We start from the raw sequence: 21342 nt of genomic DNA on the forward strand, positions 1-21342 counted from the left end.
CTTTCATCATTGAGAGAAGTGAGAATCGGGCCAGGTGTAACTCAAATGACACATGTACTGGATAGCCTTAGAGAATCAACACAATTCAGTAAAAAGGCAAGCCAACTGCAGATATCTTCTAGAGACTTCCGTGACAAATTAGCACCCGTCATTTCATTCTGAGTCAGTGATTTCATTACCATGCACAGCTGTTCCCATCATTTGTTTATATATTTCAACCCATATTTGGGGCTTAAGTGAGATTTGTCATAAGACTTTAGTTCAAATTTGCTTGCCTAATTGTACATGCCTCTATTTAGTAAAATAGGATTAGTAGGTAATAAATATCTGATCACAGTTGTTCAATTAGGGGAATTTTCTATTGGACATGTTCTTTTATTACTGTTTGCTATTATTTGCAAGCACATTATAAATACTCTTACCCATTAAAAGTACATGCATCTATTTTTGCAAAAAATACATTCTTAAAAAATAACTGGTTTTCTAGCATGTTAGAATGATTTAATCAGGCTGAAAAGTGAAGTTATAAAACAGCATTGAGATCAGCCATTTTCATTATTAACAGATTGAATGATTAGGCAGGTAAATCAACATTTATTTGAAATATTAAAGATAAGCATATTTAGTAGGTTTCTGTACTCTGTCATTGTTTCATTTTATTTTATTGTTAATATTAAACAAGTGACTTGTCACAAGACCAAATTTTATTTGTCTTCATACATTTGCCATTTCTACTCTAGTTTAAAACTGCCAGCTAAGTCATTTTTATTTTAAATGAACCTTAATTGTGTACATAGTCTTGTATCATAGGAGGAATTATGCTCCTTTTTTTGTTTTTTTAAACAATATCAGAATATATAATTCCTAGGTTTCTATAAGTAACTCTCTAGTTTGATTGGTTTGATTATTCAAGTGGTTACTTTCTCAAAATTTGTAAATTAAAACTTTATGCATTCCATATAATGTAAGGTTTTATTTCACATACATTCCTATAGTCTTAGAATAATTGAAATTCAGTTATTTAAATGAAATAATAATAAAAAGCTTTACAGTATGGGATTATTCTTTAGTTAGTGCTTTATTTAAAGCTAATTACTTGCTACTCTGTTAGCTCTGCTTTTTAAGAAGGCATTATAATAACTGTACTCTTGAAAATGGGGATTTTCTCCTTATCCTAGTTGCCACTTTCACAGCTGTCTTTATGTTGAAATTTTTTTTTTAAGTGTAAAATTAGCTTTCTAAATTTGGTGGTCCATAAAAAATTTTGCTCCAATTTGACATCTATTCAGTTAATTTTTTGTGGTTAAGCATTACATTTGGAACAGTGAATTGCATAATCATTTTATATAATGTAGGAAATATTATATACTTTAATAATATTTAATATTTTAATAAAATATTAAATATTGTATCAATATTGATATTTTTAAAAATATTAAATCTTGTATTTGTATAGTATTGATGTTTAGATAATGGAATTTAGTGTTGCAACCAGCACAGATCTCAGTCAGGACCTACCTTAAAAGATATAAAATGCTTAATGCTCTTTTTTTTAAGCACATGAACACTTTCATACTGTTGTGTGTACATTAGCATTTCAGTTTATTAAATGGTCTTTGTCTTGAAAGGTGAATAGAGCTGTTATAAAAGAAGAGATAAGCCTTCCTTGCCAGAAGAATTCAGCTAGGTGAATATTAGGAAACCTATTTGTGATCTTAAAAGTCTAAGAATTAAATATCAATAAACAAACATCATAGTTCCTTAGATGTTTAAGTCTTGCCTGTGTTTCTATCTAACTTGAAACATTCGCTTTGAAAAGTATCCCTACTTCAATTCTGGGCAAATTTTCTCCTTCATTATTATATGTAACATTTACTTTGAATAGAAACAAAGGTGGTTTGGAATTCAAAAAATAAAGTTAGCAAATAATTTTTAAATGTTCATCTTTTCATTTATTATTTTAGATTTTGAGAAGAGAATGAAGATGAGAAAAGGAAGCTGCAGTTTTAATTTTCAGATGAATTCTGTTTGAAGTTAAAATTATATAAGGTCTAATTTTACATGCTCTACATTTAGTGGATGATTTTGTAAATAATTTTCCACTGGCTGATTATAGTAATGAATATGAAACACGTTTTTCACTGAATTTTTTCAGTATTTCCGAAAGATTAGGAAGGAAAAAGTTTCTCTATTCAGAAAAATAATAATCTAAACATAAGCATTTAAAATGTCTTGAAAAAATAATAAAATGTCTCGAGATTTCTTTTTCTCTGAATCTAGTCATGGAGCTTTCAAATTATATATTTCAGGCTTAATTGTTTAAAATTGTTTTACTTTGTTAGGATCTTGATTGGATAGATTTCCTGGTAATTTCTCAGTGCTAGAAAGGAATTTAAAGGAATGTTTCTCAAACTGAAATTTGTAGCCCTTCAGGGAAATTACTCTGAAACGATAAATGATTCAGGGAAAGAGACAAGATAGAATTCCAAGGCAAACTGAACTACCAACCTTCCTCTTATATGTTTCTTAATGTGAGATTTTTTTCTTTTACATTTTTTGCAGATAATTGTAGGTTTACATGCAGTGAAGGAATTAATAGAAAGATATCTTGAATAGTCTTCACCCAGTTTTCCCCATTTATAGCATAATATCACAGCTATGAACTTGACATTGACCACTTAACACTTCTTCAGCCCAAGTATGTGCTCTTTCTTCTCACTGTCTTGGGAGAATCGTTGGCCATCTCCTTTATACTTACTAATACCGTGTGTAAAGGCATTAACATAATACTTCCCCAGTGTTGACCCCATGACTACCCCTCAACCTCTCCCAGACAAATGAAAGGTTCTCTTTTCAATTACATGGACGATGTTTTTTGTAAAGAGAAGGGTTAGAGAAAAGGTCAGAGAGATCAAACACTGGTGTGCTCTACAGTAGAGTAGAAATACAGTTACGAGTGAGAGATGAAAAGTGATCCATCCCACTCAAGAATTCCCTCTGAGGGCTTCCCTGGTGGTGCAGTGGTTGAGAGTCCGCCTGCCGATGCAGGGGACACGGGTTCGTGCCCCAGTCCAGGAGGATCCCACATGCCGCGGAGTGGCTGGGCCCGTGAGCCATGGCAGCTGAGCCAAAAAAAAAAAAAAAGATCCCTTTGAAATCAGCTTTACTCCTCTAGGACAGCTGATTAGCAATGCTGATAACTGGAGGGATCACAATGAGATACCCTTTATCACTTGTCCACATCTGGAGCACACTCCTCCGCGTCAGCAGATCAGAGGTTCCAAAGTGACAGGTACATTCCTGTTCCTCTAGGCTCACATATGTCTGTTGCTCCATATATTATGACATTTGATATGCTGTTATACCAACTCCTGACCACGTTATCTCGAATATCCTCTTGTATATGAGTACCATGGGATTGATTCTTACTCCCCACTATGTCCACACACACCAGAGTCATGAAAGTATTTGGGCCCATTTAAAGTCAGGAGTGCCAGCAGCCATGGTAATGTCAGGAAGAACCAACAAAACACTCCAAATGGAGATTATTTGCCTTTAGGGATTGATGAGTCAAGGGTCTTATAACTGGAAACTCCAACAAGAATTGTAAGCTCCTCAGGTAGTTTATTTTATTTGCTTAGTTGATATATAAATGAATTTTGAGTCCTGAATCCTTTTTCTTCTTCACTGGGGCTCTACCAATTAGCTGTAACAGAGGGTTTCATAGCCATTTAGAATGAGGCAGAAGAAAAACAAAAATGAATAAAATAAAAATGAATGTTTCACCCGTCGTATTGGAAAATGACAATATATTGTAATATCACCTGAGTTCTAGACCAGGAAGTTTTGCTTTCGTGAAAAGTAAGATATCGTATTAGGTCACATACAAGGGAAAATATCTGTCATGGATTAACTCCTTTGAGATCCCATTACTTAACTTGCACCCACCCGAAATTCTACCAGTTTTATTTAGTACATTGGATGTAGCATAAAGACGTTTTCTGCCCCTGCACAACTGTGATGTATAAATGGACCTGTGGCAGGCAAGTATCAGAAGATACGTATTTGGTGCTGTAAGAGGTATAAAACGTGAGCAGCAGCATGAATTTTTGAGACACAGTGAGGTTTGTTGCCCACGCTCCTGTGACTTAGGGTCGTGTTTCTGTGCCTCTCTTTGTAGCAGAAGCCACTTGCAACTTCAGTCTGACTTCAACCACAGTGTAGACACGGTTGCCTGGCAGTCTTTTTGGAATCGGTACAAGGATGAGTATCATTATGTGTTAGAAACAGGAAAGCATATCACGTGAACATGTACAGATTGGTGAGGGAGGTATAGAAAAGGAGGGTAAAGCCAACCTGTTCATGTTTCTTACAACTGAGAGAGAGAGAAAGAGAGAGAAGATACCATCCAGGAGTGGAGACAGCTGAGAGCTGTGGTTTGCAGGGACTCCTCATGTGGGCACGCATGGCTGCTAGCTCTGCAGCCCGGAAGCTGCTTTGTCAGTAACTCAGAGGTGATCAGACCCCCCTACACACACAGCAAAACTAACTTAATCCTTTGTAAGTTAGAATGCTAGTCGTTTAATTTGGGGAATAAATCAAATTACCAGCTGGATGGGATACTGTGTCAACCGTTTGGCAGATTTTTATCATACAGGAAAATTCCATAAAGAAAACTAACTAGAAACACATCATGCCTTGGCAAGCATGGACTTTGAAAGTAACTATCAAATGAGATGACCAGAACGATGGGTGATGTTGAGCTTGATGCTCTTGGAGCCAGTTGTTTCCATCCTAAAACCATCCAAAGAGAGCCAGAGTCATCTTAGACATCTATTACACAGAACACTTCTGCAGAGAGCTTGACACTCGCCTTCTGGGCTCAGTGCTGCCTCTCCCTCCCTACTCTGTTGACATCATCACGATGGCAGCAGCTTCTGGTTTTGCCATCACCTCTTGACCTTGAGTGAAAAGAACAATGAGTGGTATGTGTAGAGAAAAGCAAAACAGTAGTTCCTTTTACATCAACATTGTGGATCTTTGTCTTTGAGTGATTGATTGATGAGACTCTTCCTAGAGCAGTCTGTTGAATATTCCTAGTAGGAAGCTCTGAATTATGCATGGATTTTTGTCTTTTAGAAGAAGCATGCTTTTCCCTGGCATGTTAGTAAAACTAAGAATAAGCAAGACATCTGAGTGTGCTGAGGTATCAGAAGGATCTCTGTAAGCCTAGCTAGGGTGGGACGCAAACCGAGTAGGAAAATCGTTTTGACTTCTAACAAAAATGGAATATGCATGGGAGGTAGAGTTCTAATTCTAATTGCAATAACTTTACAAATGGAATCCTACAGGTTGCTACACTTTCAGTCAATCAGGGATTATGAACCTGATTTGGGTGCGGGTGGCAAGGCATGTTGACAGGTAAGCTGTGTTATAATGTAAAACAATGTATGGTATGTATTAACAAATTGGAGTTGTTTGACTGTGTTTTGTTATTTGAAACATTTTTGGCCAAGGGACAGACAAATATTCAAAGAAGAATTTGTCTTTAATTAGAGTTAACGTAATCAACTTGAAGTCACTTTCACAGGTTTTATGTATGTTTTCAAATATAGTCAGTGGACAGGCTGGGTCTCTCTGAAAACTGGATCACATTCAGAATATGTATAATTAGTTTATACTTTAAGTCAAGGCAGTCATTTATTCAAGGAAAACAATCATGTGTTTGCGACAGGTTAAACTTTTTGCATCATAACCAGACATAATCCTTTTACCTTTAAAGTTGCCTTCAAATTATTTAAAAGAGAAGTTTATTTTTTATAGGGAAGAAATATTTTGATGTGCGCACATCTTCAGGCATTTAATATTATCTGAAAGTACCGAAAAGGTCTGTTCACCTCTAGCTGGAATCCTTTTGTTACTACTGAGAGCTTCACTCATTAAACCAGATGAGCATGCACTGCTTTGTTTCAGAAGTAATTCCAAAGTCCTGGTAGATAATTAAATTCCTTAGTAAATGTCTGTCAGATGCTGCCGGATAAACCCAGCCCAATTACCACTGGGAGGACTAACGCGTTAAGAATAGTAAACGTGTACATGAACAGCCAGCCGTACCTTTTCATGCTAAATGTGGTTCCCCACATCTCCTCTGATTAGAGGTGTGCTCTGAACAAGCCGAGACGGGGCCATGCCGAGCAATGATCTCCCGCTGGTACTTTGATGTGACTGAAGGGAAGTGCGCCCCGTTCTTTTACGGCGGATGTGGCGGCAACCGAAACAACTTTGACACAGAGGAGTACTGCATGGCCGTGTGTGGCAGCGTCAGTAAGTGGACCTTCCTCCAGCCTGGCCACCTTTTCATCTTTCTCGCCACTGACTCTGCTCTTTGTAACAGACTGGTTTTCCGATGGTTTTCCTGGTTCTCGGGAATGGGTCTGTTGCTACCACTAACCACGTTTCTGTCAATGTCTCTAATTGCCGGGCATCTCCTCCAGGACGTTCGATCATGAGCACACATCTCCGTCTTTCTCTAATAAAGCATGGCCGTGGATGTGTTCTTGTACTAGCTATGGTGCGTCCGTCTTGCAGTCTCGAGGGACTTTTGAGTGCTTCTCTTTAAGCCAAGCTGGAGTTGCTGTTTTGTCTTCTCAGCTATTTCTGCAAATGTATACTTACGTGTTTGTCCGTGTACCTCTGTGTTCGGGCCTCTGCATGTGCACTCCACGTGTAAAGAAGGGTTACCACCGGAAGCCTGGCTGATGACGCTTCCGTGCCACTGGCAAGGCGTACTGCCGTGATGAGTATCATTTCATAACACGTGACGTTTATGGTGGTGGCGAGGGAATGGGCTTGAGTTGAGCACATGCACTTCAGATGCCAGAGGCTAGAAATGCCCCAGTGGCACCTGAGCTCACACAGGGACGTTTGCGATGGCGAGTTTTCGTGTCTTATCTTGGAATGGACAGAAGAAAACTTCTCACTTAGCGTTAGTGACTAAGGCTCAGGGAATATAATTTTCCAAGCCTTTTTCTCTTCCACTTTAAGTTTTTCATAACTCAGGGGGAATAAATAAATGAAGTCATGATGACTTAAATGCAAGTTGAAACTATTTCCACAGAGATAGTTCTCCAGAGGTAACACACCAAACATTTGGGACCTCTGTTCTTCTTAACAGCCTTTCACATTAAATCCCCTATCTATCTATCTATCTGTCTGTCTATCTATCTGCCTACCTGTCTATCTATCTACCTGCCTACCTATGTATCTATCTATCTATTCCACTAGAAGGAAGTGGGATCTACTCAAGGAATAGTTACTCAACTTGATAAATTAAAGGTTAAACTCAATAATTACATGCGTCTCTTTTGAGAGACTCCTGCCTTTTTCCAGTTGTTCTGGTGAGAGCGACAGCCACCATTTCCTACCTAGGATTCCCAGGGATTATATAAATTGTTTTCCATGTGATCATAAGATTAAGCTAAACAACAAAGGGTCTGCAATATCAACACCTTCTACTGTGAAGCCCAGTATCTAAGTGGAATCTACTGGAAAAGTTCCTGTTGGTCTCTTGGGTGAGAGATGACTCCACTTCTACCCTGTGTGAGAACAGGTTTAGGAACTGGTAACCCCAAGGGCTTCTTTTCTGGCTCTGATGGGAAGATTGTGGCTTCCAGCTCAAAAGACTCCTTTCTTGAGTTTCAAACAAAAACGTTAATTAGGTTGGGTAACTTGGAGGACAATGGCGGATTCTGTTGCCCGGAGCCTCTTGAACAAAGGGCTTTTGTTATAATGATTCTCGGTGGTTTCGCTGCTGTGGGAGATTTCCTGGCAGATTTCCAACTTTTTTCTCCCTTTCCCTGGGGTGGATTTATGTTTTGAAATATAAATATGTATGTGTGGGTATATATACAAATATATACATATATATATAATAAGAAAGATGGTTTTAAAAGTTATTAGCAGTGATGAATTTGCATCAAGAATGAGAAATTATCAGGAATTCCCTGGTGGTCCCGCGATTAGGCTGCAGCGCTTCCACTGCAGGGGGCGCAGGTCCAATCCCTAGTCAAGAAAACTAAGATCCTGCATGCCCCGCAGTGCCGCCAAAAAAAAAAAAAATTAAAAATTATCCTCCACCCCCCCACAAAAATCTCACTATTACCCTCACTGCACACCCCCTCCATTTGATTAGTTTGATTTGACTCAGACTGGGAGCAAGAGCCCTGGGCACCACAGATCAGATGGAGCCTCTAGAGGTGCTCTGGATGGCACACCCTTTGCCAAGAAATTTGCCAAAGATAGATGCTCCCAACAAAGGTGTAATGGACAAACAGTCAGTACTTAGTTTCAGGGGAGGTGGGTTATAGAATAATGTATCCAGAGAGCAAACACGGGAGGCTGAAGGCCAGTTAGAAGAGGGGACAGATGTAAGTGGAGAGTAAAAGCTTCAATCAGTAACCAGAGCCCAGGGCTGCCCTTGGAATGGGTGAAAAGAATAGAGATACCATGAAGACCGGACAGATGGGAATTGGTGATCCTGGCACTAAGGAGGGAGATGGGAGCAAGAAATCCTTCCACGGGGTACTGGGATGTACTATCAGAGACAGAATATCCACAACCCAAGATGTGTTTGTGGAAAAATATCTTTTGTTTGTGTGTTTACCGTGGTTCCATGCTGGGGCCCAAGCTCAGGATATCTGTTTAGTTTTTGTTTTTAATTCAATGTTTTCGTTTTTGTTATTTCCTTTGGTCAGTAGAATCGTATGAGTTAGTTTCATCCATCATTCCCATGTTTCCATTTTTGTTTTTAGTTATGTTCTCTTATTTTCTCCATAGTGTCCCAAAGTTTACTCAAGACCACCCAGGAACCTCTTCCCCAAGATCCTGTTAAACGTATGTTGTCATTCACTCAAGGGAGGGGAGGAGGGAGGAGAACGTTGCATGGCTGGACTGTAGCTCCAGCCTCCTCACCTTTGCATGGTTTTGTGTTTCTTGAACACCTGTCTTTTAACCAAATGTTTATTTCCATTGCCTTGCTTGTAATTACGTCTAATTTTGCCAGATAGCTTCCACTGTTGGGCTAAGAGCTTTGACTAAGCTTCTTCTATTTCTGATCAGTTTCCTTTTTATTTCATGTGGTTCTATAAAATATTGTATATACAATGTTATTTTGTGTTTCATTTGGCATCAATATTTTATTTCCTAAAGCTCACAAGATGGCACGATTTAGCAAAAGCCGGTGTGTCTAAGTGACTTGTTTCCCAGAAAAATATTTAATGTGCATGCATGATACTAACTTTATGGACCAGTAACATATGCGAAGGCTTCAGTTGGGTGTGTTTCAAGACAGCTGTTATGCTTTAGGAAGTAAACGGTCGCTTTTAGAAGTCAAGACCTCTCTGTCCCCTCCCTGAATGCACACTAGTGGGACAGAAGTGCCCATCTTCTGATTTCATCATTAAGATGTAGGGAAAGAGCTTCCTATAAAGAAATATTATATTAACCTACCTTATAACGTCTGTGCATTGTGATGATTTCAGTTGGCCTGTCAGTCTAGCTTTGTTTAAAAATGTGTTGTCAAACACACAAATACTCATTTTGAAATGTGGATTATATCCCAGAATAGATTCCTCCAGCATTAGGTTAGGGATGATATATACTACGGATGCTTATGGTTGCTGGGGGAAGAGACACAATTTCAGTTGTAGCTTAAGTATAGTGAAAATTAGCATTTATCTATATCATCCTGGGGAAAAAAAACCTAGTCTCACAATTGATGAAGCTAGCGATCTTTTCTTAAAAGAGATAAACTATAGTTGAAAGTATGGCAAGTGGGCAGACATAGAAGAACTAAGGAGAACTCTAGATTTTATACTGTGGGCTTGATAGTACATTGAGCTGCATGGCGTGTTACATTTTTACAAGGCATTTTTCATAGATCATTTCTTTTTCTCAAGAATATTTTGTGGCCATTTTCCTCATTTCCTTTGTGTGTATGAGAAAATGAGCCTTCAAGAGCTTGGCGACTTGTCCCCAGCCAACAAATGTGGCAGGACCAGGTTTGAGACTTAAATGACATGTGTGGCTATGCCCTGCACTCCAAATGGCCAACTATTTGGTTCTGATATTGTTTTCCCGGTTAGAAAAATTACATTTGAGCTTCAGAAGCACATTTTAAGAATACAGAAAATCATGAGAAGTGGATGACAGGTATTAAAAACATTTTTTCCTAAATGCCATGAATACAGCGTGTATCAGTAAATTAAATCTTTCCCACCCTTTTACAAAACAGTCATTATTTTTACTTTGTTTCATTTTATATCATTTGTAAGCATATGAAAGAATTGTCTTTTTCTATTTCTATTAATTACTGGGAATGAACATCATCATTCGATAAATTTATTTTCGTGAGGTACTGTACTTGTGTCCTTAACTCTTCAAAACAGACATTGACAATCTCTTGTAATTTTCTCTTTCCCGGTAATTTTCTCCATCTACTTGTAGTGTGTGTGGGATCATGACACCTTTCCATTATAGGAGGGTGAGGGTGATTTTTGGCAGCTGTATTTTCTTGTCTGCCTGCAAAGACTGTTCAATCACAGAAAGTGAAGGGTTTTGCAATGCTAGTACAAACAGACTAGAGAAGGCATATAATTTCTAGTTATTTATAGCCTGTGCAGCTATGCTCTCTTATTTATAGCAAAGCTGTACATTTGAATTGGAAAAGTCATAGTCATCTGGAGGTCAAATGCAGATAGCAGACTGGCGTTGGAGAAAATGAGCCAGACTGAGAAAGGTGAGCAAGCCCGTTTGATTAGACAAGGCATTTCTAGATTTTAAATCTTTGTCATAAAAACCGATTTTGAGCATTGCAATTTTAAGGGACACTTGATATTTTTGGTTTTGTTATCATAGGTAAGAATCTAAACTACAGGTAGAGAGGGTAGAAACAGGAGGCTAAGAGCTTTCATTTTACTCATAAATTTATGGATTTGAATCCTTTAAAAAAATCCCTTTCCCATTTGGAATTAAAAATCTTATGAAACTTGAGTTGCTTCTGACATGAATTTTGTGTCTGCCCATTTGGGTTAGGATGATACAAAGGTTTCACATTCACTTGGCCCAGTGCAGTGTTTGTGAACAATAAAATTAGTACAGCAATATTTATTGATAAGTTTATGTTTCAAACATAAACATCATGAGAGTATGATCTTTTTTTCCCCTGGTGTTCTTCCCATCAGATTGCATCTCCAAAGGTAAACAGATGCTTTTCATCTCAAAGAGCATCTTGCCAATTTCAAGTCAGCCAACTGCACCAAGGGGTCTGGCCAAAGAGAATGACCGATGACTTTGACCCCTTTACCTGCAGTGAGTTGTGGCACTGTGAATACCGTACTGTGTGTCCTTTGAATGGAATGTGCCACCTTAGTCCCAGAGTTGCAGTGTCCTGTCATAATACCAAGGCCATCTAGTCTTTGGGCAGACTTGAACCATTGTGCTTAACTATACTTGTTCTTCTGATTGTGAAAGAGCAAATGTTAGTTCCCGTTAACACATCCTCTGATACTAACAGAACTCTGATATTTTTATGAAACTGCCAAGCATTATTAAAAACAATTAAAAGACGCGGTGGTGCATTAAATTACATGTCACATCAGTGCCAATACAATCTGTAGTATTGACAAGTGTGAGAAGCCACATCTTTTGTATCCAGAAATTGTCAGGATAAAAAGAATGTTTTTTTTTTTTTCCACCAAGCTACCATAGTGAAAAACCCTAAGATTGAAAAGAATTGATTTGCTCAGCAAACCAGCATCTAACAAAAAAGAAAAAAAAAGTTCATTTACTAAGAACAGTAAAAACTGCTCATTATGTATATGCTGTTCTTTAGCTACAATATTCCAAAGAAGAGTAATTAGATAGTTTAATAAAAGAGTCGACAAAAAATTTCTGTAAAAGACCAAAGAGTCAGTTTTTTAGTTCCACAGGCCCAATGGTCTCTGTTATAAGTACTCAACGCGTCAGTTGTAGTGTGAAAGCAGCCTCAGACAATAGGTAAATGAATAGATACAGCTGTGTTCCAATAAAACATTATTTACCAAAAGAGACCAGCAGGCCAACCCCTGGTTTAATAAAGCTGTTACTTTTGAGCCTGGGACATGCCGGTACTAAGCTAGGTATTTCAAGGGACACCAGCAAACTAAACCAGATACCCTACTTTCAATAACTTGACAGTTTTATCAATGTGATGAGACTCAAGTATGTGCTGGAATTAAATAACAATATAAACTAAAATGCACAAGTGGAGGGAAACATGGCTGTGGAAGCCTGGAGTAGAATGAAATTGGTTTTATCCTTAAGACCTCCATAGAGATTAACAGTTCCATGTGACTTTTATGGTTACAGTTTCTATGAACGTGGACAATACTGAAGAGTGTGACTTTTTGAACTCATCTGTTGAGCATCAAGTGACGGTGGCAGGTCATCCCTTTATGATCCACCATTAATGAAATAGAGCATAGCTCTGACAAATTGACAAAAAACAATAACTGAAGGTTAAGACATCCTAGATGCCAGTGATTGTTGCTATGGCCTCACATATGGTTTTTAGATTCAGACTTGAAGTTGCTCTTATATTTTGGTGCTTCGTGCTAAATAGGATAGAGACATTAATAAAAATAACACCAGCATTGATTCTTTCATGCTCATTCCACATATTTGACAAAATCCCCACATCAGTACATGTTCATAAGACATAAAAAAGAAATGTAGCTTGACTAGAGTAAATGCAGCATAGATTACATTCTTATTAACTTATGTCCACACGATGCATTGATAGTCTGCCAACTATGACTGCACTGACTATAAAATAAGTGTGTTACAAGGGCATGTCAGGGGAAAGTGCCTTTGTTCTTTTTTTTGTAGAGTCTGGTACCACATGTAAGGATCGCAGACTATTTTCACCTTATAAATGTCTCATCTAACTGGGACTTGATAAATACTTGAGTTTAGAATGCATTAGGGATCTTAGTTATTTTGCAATTAGAGAAATGGAGAGACTTTTTTTTCTCTTTTTTAAAGTTGGGGTGTCAGTCTATAAGCTCTGCCGTGTGGAGAGATGAAATTTTTGCATCAAATCTTCCTTTACAGGTTATCTCCTGTATATAAATTATCCTCATTGCCACCCATCATATAAATCACAGCCATTTCATGTGACAGCATTGCTAGCTCTGTATAAAATAGGATTTTCAATGATGAGGCAATGACTGTATGGGTCTTAATTTACTTTTATCTTCTGTTGTCAATGCTATAGAGATAAATTGCCTTTTTGCTGATGAAAGGAGACCAACCAAATTTTCTTGTTAGACTCTAACATTAGTATATTGACTACATGCCATTTATGACCTCTGTTTAGAGAGGTAGTCATAGTTGTTACTGTTTGAAGATGCGGTTATTTCTCCTTTTGCATCCTGAGCCCGTTATGACCTTACAATTATATGTCACCCTAGAGATTGAGGAGACAAACGAATATCAAAATGATAGCGGCAATTTTTCACCATGTCCCTACTTTTGACGCCCCGTTCTTGCTGTCTTTAATATGAATAGGAGAGGGGCACTATGCAGTGATTACAGAATCAGAACTAAAATGAGCATTTGGTGCATTTGCAGTTAAATTTGATGGTGTCCCTGATACAGAGGTTCTCCATCCGTGCCAAAAAAAGTGCTCTCTACCACATTCTAAGACCATAACCGTCTCTACCTTATTTGATGTAACGCCCCTTACAATTATTAAATTTTCTGGGGGAAACACAGGAATGAAAAGGTTTCATTGGCACCATGTCGCCAATGATGGTGGTATATTTTGTGGCAGGAACATTGGGTGCAGCTCGAGGGTTTGCTAACAAATTGAAAGCAAATCTGCTCCCCTCTCCCACCATCCTCACCCCACAAAAAATAGAGCTCTGCCTGACACTAAGAGAGGAGATTATAGTGCGAAGTGGAAATGTTGTGACAGGCATTGATGCATCATTATTAAAACTGAAATGAACCTTCACCAACATGTGAAAACAATGTCTCCCTTAGTATCTGCTTACCCTATGGTTTAGGAAACAGCATTTTGGGGTGAGAAAAAAAAGTAAATCTGTGCTCTTTCTCATGTCTCTTTGTGTGGGTATTGGGGGGTACCTTCCATGAGAACCCCTTACCAACTTCCTGCTACTTTTCCAAGCCACCCTCATCTTCATCTTTTACTCTTAAAAGATCATCTTCTGCTTTGTCCCTTAACAGACAGAACGATCCTTTTAAAACACATCACATCACATTTTTCTCTCCTCAAAACAATCCCCATGGGTTCCTGACAGCCTTTACCATGGCTTCAAGGCCCTTCATGATCTGTCCCTATTTCCTTTCTGCCTGTCTCACTACTCTCTCCCTTGCTTCCTCTGCTCTGGTCACACAGACCTTGCTCATCTTGGAATTTTCCCGTTTCCAGGCATACTCACTTCCAAAGGCCTTTGTGCTAGTTTCTTCATTTGCCTGTTCTTCCAGCAGGTAACTGGGAAGTAAGGCTTCAGTTCAGCTCTTTGTCTAAATGTCACCTTCTCAGTTAGACTGAGCCTGGCCACCTACTTACTGCTGCAGTGTCCCCCCTCCTTCCCCGGAACTCTTTTCTTAACCCTGATCTTTCTTTCTTTTTCTCCATAACACAAGTCACATTCTAACAATATGATTTATTGTTGTCTTCGTGTGTGTGTGTTGTGTGTGTGTGTGTTGTGTGTGTGTGTCCTGTTCGTTTCTCTCACTAGAATATAATTCCACCAGGACAAGGGTCTTTGTTTCACTCATTGGTTTCTGCCATATGCCTCACAGGTACTAGGGGCTGTAATACCCGTTGATTTGGTGAAAGGAGGAATAAAGAAATGAACAAGCACACTCGAGGCATCAGAGTCTACATCCAAGCTGCTCTGCAGCTCCTCAGATACCTCTGACCTCCCAGGATTGCAAAAAAGACAAAAGAGATGAGGCTTATATCAAAAGCATTAGTCATCCAGTCCACATCGAGGCAATAACGTGCTATGAATTGGAACTGCGTTTCTGTTGCATGTTTTCATTTGGTATTACATTAGACACCCATTCTCAGTATTAAAAGGTCTATGTCTTAACTATATTCCATAAGGCTGTTATGAGACTAGACTAAGAAAATCAATATGAAGGTCATTTAAAAGTCAAAAGCCCATGCACCGTGATGGGGAGACTGCTGCTAATTATTTGCCAGCTGAAGAGGTCAAAACATAGAGCTTAAGATTTTTAAGTCTGGTTTTCTGCGGAAGGGTGAATAGACCCAGTGAGCCTGCTTGCAGGAGGTACAAAGGAGCATGTTTGAGCTGAGGCCAGAGGCCAAAAGATCATTTGGATTCAAGCTCAGTGAGTTCTCTCTCCTGACCTGCTTCATAACCCCACTTCTGCTGCTGAAACGTTGGTTGGTGGTCATTTACCAGATAGCATTCAGGGCAGGAAACTGTTTGTTAGAAAATAGGCTGGCAGTTATCATCACAAAGCATATCTTTTGCCTGTACAGGTTGGTCATCAACAAACCAAACCCTTTCCAGTACCCCAGACATGTCGATGGATTAGCCCCTTACTTCTCTAAGTATTAACTTTATAGCCTCTTCATGGTTTAGTCATCCTAAATTCAGACTGACTTGTGTGTGTCTGGGGATGTGATATGTTAAGTGACAGTATTTCCTTACTACACAATAAATGTATATAAGAGGGTAATGTTTTCTCCTCCCCACCTGTTAAATGAGAACACATGTAAAGTGCCTAGCGCAGTAGACGCTAATGAAGGGAGGGTATTATTATTTGGCCAACCTGGAAATCTAAGCCTGTATCACAGTTTCTAAGGAACCTCAAAGGTCTCTGAACAGGATAACTGCTTTGTGCTTTTTGTTTAAAAAACACAACAAAAATAAACCCTCCTAAAAGTCGATTTGTTTCTGCTTTCTAAGCGGTTTGAGTGACTCATGATATAGAGCTTCCTGTTCCTTTGTGCCCTGGAACATTCCTGACATGCCTTGAGCTGCTCCTTTCCCAAAAGGATGCACCTTGAAAGAGTAAGGGCGTTAAGGCACAGGTTTTCCTGCCCCTACCCACCCATCCTTGTTATCATGTCTCTGGCCTACCATGGTCATGATCACAAAATGGCAGCCAGTCCTGCTATGACGATGTCTTTAGGATGTAGGAAAATTAGGGGAAATAGAAGCTGAGCTCTCTGCACAAACTTAAAATGTTTTCCCCTTTCTCCTCACCAGCTGCAAGGTAGTGATAATATACTAAATTCATTTTAAAGTATTAAGAAATACCATCATTCTTCTCTCTTTGACTGGTCAGTGATCTAATTTGCTGATTGGTATGAATACAGGAAATTTTCAATTACTTAAACCAATTGAGATGGAGGGCTAGTATGAATGACTACAAAGTTTGAATTAAAAATTAAAAGAGGGCTTCCCTGGTGGCGCAGTGGTTGAGAGTCAGCCTGCTGATGCAGGGGACACGGGTTCGTGCCCCGGTCCGGGAAGATCCCACATGCCGCGGAGCGGCTGGGCCCGTGAGCCATGGCCACTGAGCCTGCGTGTCCGGAGCCTGTGCTCTGCAACAGGAGAGGCCGCAGGGGTGAGAGGTCCGTGCACCGCAAAAAAAAAAAAAAAAAAAAAAAAAAAAAATTAAAAGAGAGATAGCTTCTCTTAAAGTCCTCAACTAAAGAAAGTATCAGGGGCCACTAACAAGGATTTACTGAGAAATATTTCTCAATTAAATGGAATAAATCTGTAATTCAAGATTTGCATTTATTTCCTTGTTCCTAAAATATAAGTTTTAATACTTAAAATATTATTCATCCTGTTAAATATACCTCGCTTGCTCGGTTCTTTCTTATTGTTTTATTCTTAATATTGCAAAGCTACATTTCAACTTAGACTAATGAGATTACAGTGACTAGGATTTTAGTGTTTCTCTCCATAAAACAGTAGATTTGCAAATCACAAGAGTCGGAGAAAACCATAAAGTTGGAGAATCTTTCTACTTATATAGTAACTTTTACAATTTCAGTTTTCCAGAGAGGGTGCCATGCTATGGTTACAGCAACTTACAGCAGATAGTTACCTTGATCTGTAAATATGACCCCAAACATTTATACATTTTCATCTGTTCAAAATGTGAAATATAGTTTGCCTAATTATATCATTCTGCCAGATTGTCCTATGCCAAAAGAACTTTAACTTGTTCTCATTTGCTACCAGAAAAGATGAGAAAATGTTTAAAATCATGGGGAAAAATGCTAAATACCATTTCCATTTCAAGTGTGGACATGGTTAAGTTAAAAATACATGCATATTGAGTTGCTTAAGCTGATGCAGAAAAACATTTACCTTTGTTTTTTAACAAAAAAAAATTTAATTGAAAATTATTTTTCAGTCTTAAAAATTAGGATACATTTTCAATAATTTCAGCCTTTTATGCAGTTCATACCAAAATTTTTTAGAAAAGTACCTATTACTTTTCCTATCCATGGTACTTCATGATACTGTGTGTAATTCATTTTCAGTGGATGTGAAATAAAAGTAGCTCATTTTTCCTATGGTTAGGATAAATTCTGAGATTTGAATTAGGATGCAATAATGAGCAAAGGAGGGAAGGGCGCTAACATGAATGAAGTGCCATGTGTGCCACCCTTTCTGCAGGTTGACTGCCACATGGTATAGCTTCTCATTTTCCCAGCACTCCTGGTATGTTGGCCTGTTGTCACCACTTGATAGATGAATAAACTAGAACATAGAGTGCTTAAGTTCCTTGCTCTGGGTCACAACTAACCTAAGATCAAGATGTTATTGAAATCAAGGTGTGCCTGATTACACAGTTCATGTTCTTTGCTTCTTTCTTTCTTTGTGCTGCTGAAATACACCTTCCCCTTGTCTATTACACAGAAGGGGGGGGGCAGATGTCTTTCAATAGGTATGCCCTGTGCCAATCCCAGACCAGTTGACTCAGAATCCCCTGGTATTTTGAAAACAATTCCAGGAATGCCCTGATGTGAAGTATCCTTCCACTTCAGAGCAACGTCTGCATTGACAACTAAACTGCTTTTATTTTGTAAAGAAAGAATTATTAAACAGTGGTTGAAGTAGAAGGGAAGAAATCCGAATGAATAGTTCTCTTTAAATTTATTACTTAATTATATAACAAGAAAACTTTCTCGGTTTGGTTCAAATCTTGGAGCCTTCAGATTGGGAATTTTCAGATGTTTTCTTGAAACATGCGTAAAAGACACCTATCTTACGGTTTAGTTTCAAAATGACCTAACAAGTAATTCTTCTCATTTAAGTTCTTCTGGGGTTATTGTATCTCAGATATCTTAGATGAGATTAGGGAAGAAGAATACTTAGAACACTGGAGATAGTTGAGTAATCTTTTGAATAAAACACATAAATTGATTCGACCTGAGAACATAGTGAAAACAAACACCTAATTTCATTTTTCTGGTTGAACATGCTTTTTTTTTTTTTTTTTTTTTTTTTTTTAGCTGCATTGGGTCTTCGTTGCTGCTGCGCACGGGCTTTCTCTAGTTGTGGCGAACGGGGGCTGCTCTTTGTTGCGATGTGCAGGCTTCTCATTGCGGTGGCTTCTCTTGTTGTGGAGCATGGGCTCTAGGGCGTGCAGGCTCAGTAGTTGTGGCGCATGGGCTTAGTTGCTCTGCAGCATGTGGGATCTTCCTGGACCAGGGATCAAACTCATGTCCCCTGCATTGGAAGGCAGATTCTTAATCACTGCGCCACCAGCGAAGTCCCCAAGCTTTCTTGTTTAAATCAAAATCTTGTTTTCTTTTCATGTTGTTTTTTTTTTTTTAATAAGCTCATAAATGCTCTGAATTCTCACTAGTCATTACTGATCTTTTGTAAAACTGCTGGTATAAGCATTATAAATCACTTGGCTCATGAGTTTCAGACACTTTTGCTTTATAGTACACTCTTCAGTTTTATGGGTATTTATTTTTCCACATTATATAGCAGTATATGCTGCAATTCAGTAATACTGCTCAGCAGTATTAGTGGAATTCAAAATAGAAATCACTTTCCTTTTGACAACTAGTATAATGAATTGGTTGACTATTGCCAAATTTGTGAAGGCAGAAAGATCTTTTTGTAATTTCAAAAATGAACTTGACATTTATGAGTTTTTTGGTACTGTTTCAAATACTGCTCACCAGCTATCTAAAATATATAGTGTAGGATTTATCTTTACTCTGAGGTGCATTTATTCTGCATAGGCTAATTTCGAGATTTCTTTGGGTTTTTCAGGAATCTTAAGGTGTGATATTGATACCACCATTTACTTTCAAGGTTACAAACATTAATCTAGCAAGGCATAGGTATTTGGTGCAACATGTGTGTATTAAACACCAACTGTTTTTACTCTATGCATGCTTGTTTTGCAAAGAATTTTAAATATAATACTGTAATCGCAAAATGGACTGTTTTCAAGATTTTCCTTCACCCTATCCTTGAAAGGGGGGAAAGACATCCTTACTGTGCTGCAAAATGTCTCGTGGTCTCTTAAACAGCATTAACATCTTGTATGTGCTTCTTTACTAAGTTCTTTGTTCTGGAATAAACGGAAAATAGGGCTTTCTTTGAAATGACTGAATAGTCTGTCACTCTCCTCAAGCCTTCTTTCCTTCTACTTTATAGTTCCTACAACAGCAGCCAGCACCCCTGACGCCGTTGACAAGTATCTCGAGACACCTGGAGATGAGAATGAACATGCCCATTTCCAGAAAGCCAAAGAGAGGCTGGAGGCCAAGCACCGCGAGAGGATGTCCCAGGTACATGTGAATTTCCATCCTTCAGTCGTACAATACTGGGGAAATCTGGATTTGCCTCTGCCTCAGAGTCTCCCCAGGGGCCCTATGGTTGATGAATGCCTAGGGGTGGGTAAGGCTCTAATTTTATCCAGATCTTAAAGACATAACATTTTAATTGTAAATGTTTTCAACAAGGGCACCGATGTGGGGCTTTTTGCATTCTCCCTGAACTTGCAACCTAGGAAAGACCCAGGTATAGTAAGTATAGTAAGATTTTATAAGCACAAATTAAGTTGTGTGTACACCTTTCTTGATGGTTTTGTCACTCTGTTTAGCGTAGTCCTGTAATGGTGTTGTAAATTAAAATCACTTAAAATGTTCGTTAGCAAAGATGAATATTTTTGTATGGAATACCAAATTATGAAAACTTTGAACCTAACCTTTCTTACCGAGTTAATTCATAGGACTGTAGGAGCTTAAAACCAAAGTGAACCGTAATGATCATTTCATCTAGTCCCATAAATGACAGATAATGCAGTAAACTTTCAAGCGTTTAGCTTCCCACTCTAGAACAAAGCAATATAAGTAACACAGAGGGGCATTTGGAACCCAAGCCTTTCTTGCTTCTAGTACAATGCTCTTTTCACTACATTGTGCTACAAATCCTGTTTTTTTAATCATGTTCTTTATGAAACAAAAAATTGCTTCCAAAACAACTAATTTACACGTAATAATACCAACTACAATTTAAGTTATGCCTGCTACCAGGTGCTAGATGTCGTATTAGAGGTAGATAATACTGAGGATTTTAGTCCTTTGTCAGATTCTTTTTTTTTTTTTTAACGTGGACCATTTCTAAAGTCTTTATTGAATTTGTTACAATATTGCTTCTGTTTTATGTTTGGTTTTTTGGCCCTGAGGCATGTGGGACCTTAGCTCCCCAACCAGGGATCAAACCCTCACCCACTGCATTGGAAGGCGAAGTCTATAACCACTAGACTGCCAGGGAAGTTCCCTTTCTCAGATTCTTTATTCATTCGTTCAGTCATTCAACAAATACGTATCCATCACTTACTTGCCAATCACCGCTCCAACTCATAGTCTATACCCTGAAGAGTGAACATGAAGAAATAATAGGAAAAGTCAGATTCAAGGAAACATAACTAGGTGAATGAAGAAAGAAAAATAGGGTTTTTCTTTAGGAAAGATACACACAATATGTAATCACTGTTGAGAAGGAGTAGGACGGCTATCAGCTGCCATACTTATTGCCACTGAAAAGACATCTTTTAAACTTAAATCCTGTCTCACTACTTGTTTCTGAAGCTCTCAGAACCTTGTTATTGCCCACAAAATCCATTTGTGGGAAAATGAAGGCCCCAAAAAGAAAAAGAGCAAAATAAACACTGAACGCTCAGCTTGGCATTTCCAGTGCCTGCCCCCTCACCCAACCTCCTGCACCCCAAATCCAGTCATCTTACTTCCTC

The 21342-nt window shown here is 38.5% G+C and overlaps 1 protein-coding gene across 4 annotated transcripts in view; it reads left to right on the forward strand.

Moving 5' to 3' along the window:
* Positions 1–21342, forward strand: part of APP (amyloid beta precursor protein) — a 274171-nt gene that overhangs the window by 163133 nt on the left and 89696 nt on the right. For 2 of the 4 annotated variants that reach the window (XM_082840186.1, XM_082840187.1), the window contains exons 7-9: positions 6157–6324; positions 8836–8892; positions 19743–19876. In XM_082840186.1, coding sequence (XP_082696312.1) covers positions 6157–6324; positions 8836–8892; positions 19743–19876 — 359 coding nt within the window. The remainder of the gene's footprint in view (positions 1–6156; positions 6325–8835; positions 8893–19742; positions 19877–21342) is intronic. The other 2 variants (XM_082840188.1, XM_082840189.1) reach the window with 1 other exon arrangement.

This window comes from Leucopleurus acutus, assembly GCF_964270905.1.
Source record: "Leucopleurus acutus genome assembly, chromosome: 5".
Lineage (NCBI taxonomy): Eukaryota > Metazoa > Chordata > Mammalia > Artiodactyla > Delphinidae > Leucopleurus > Leucopleurus acutus.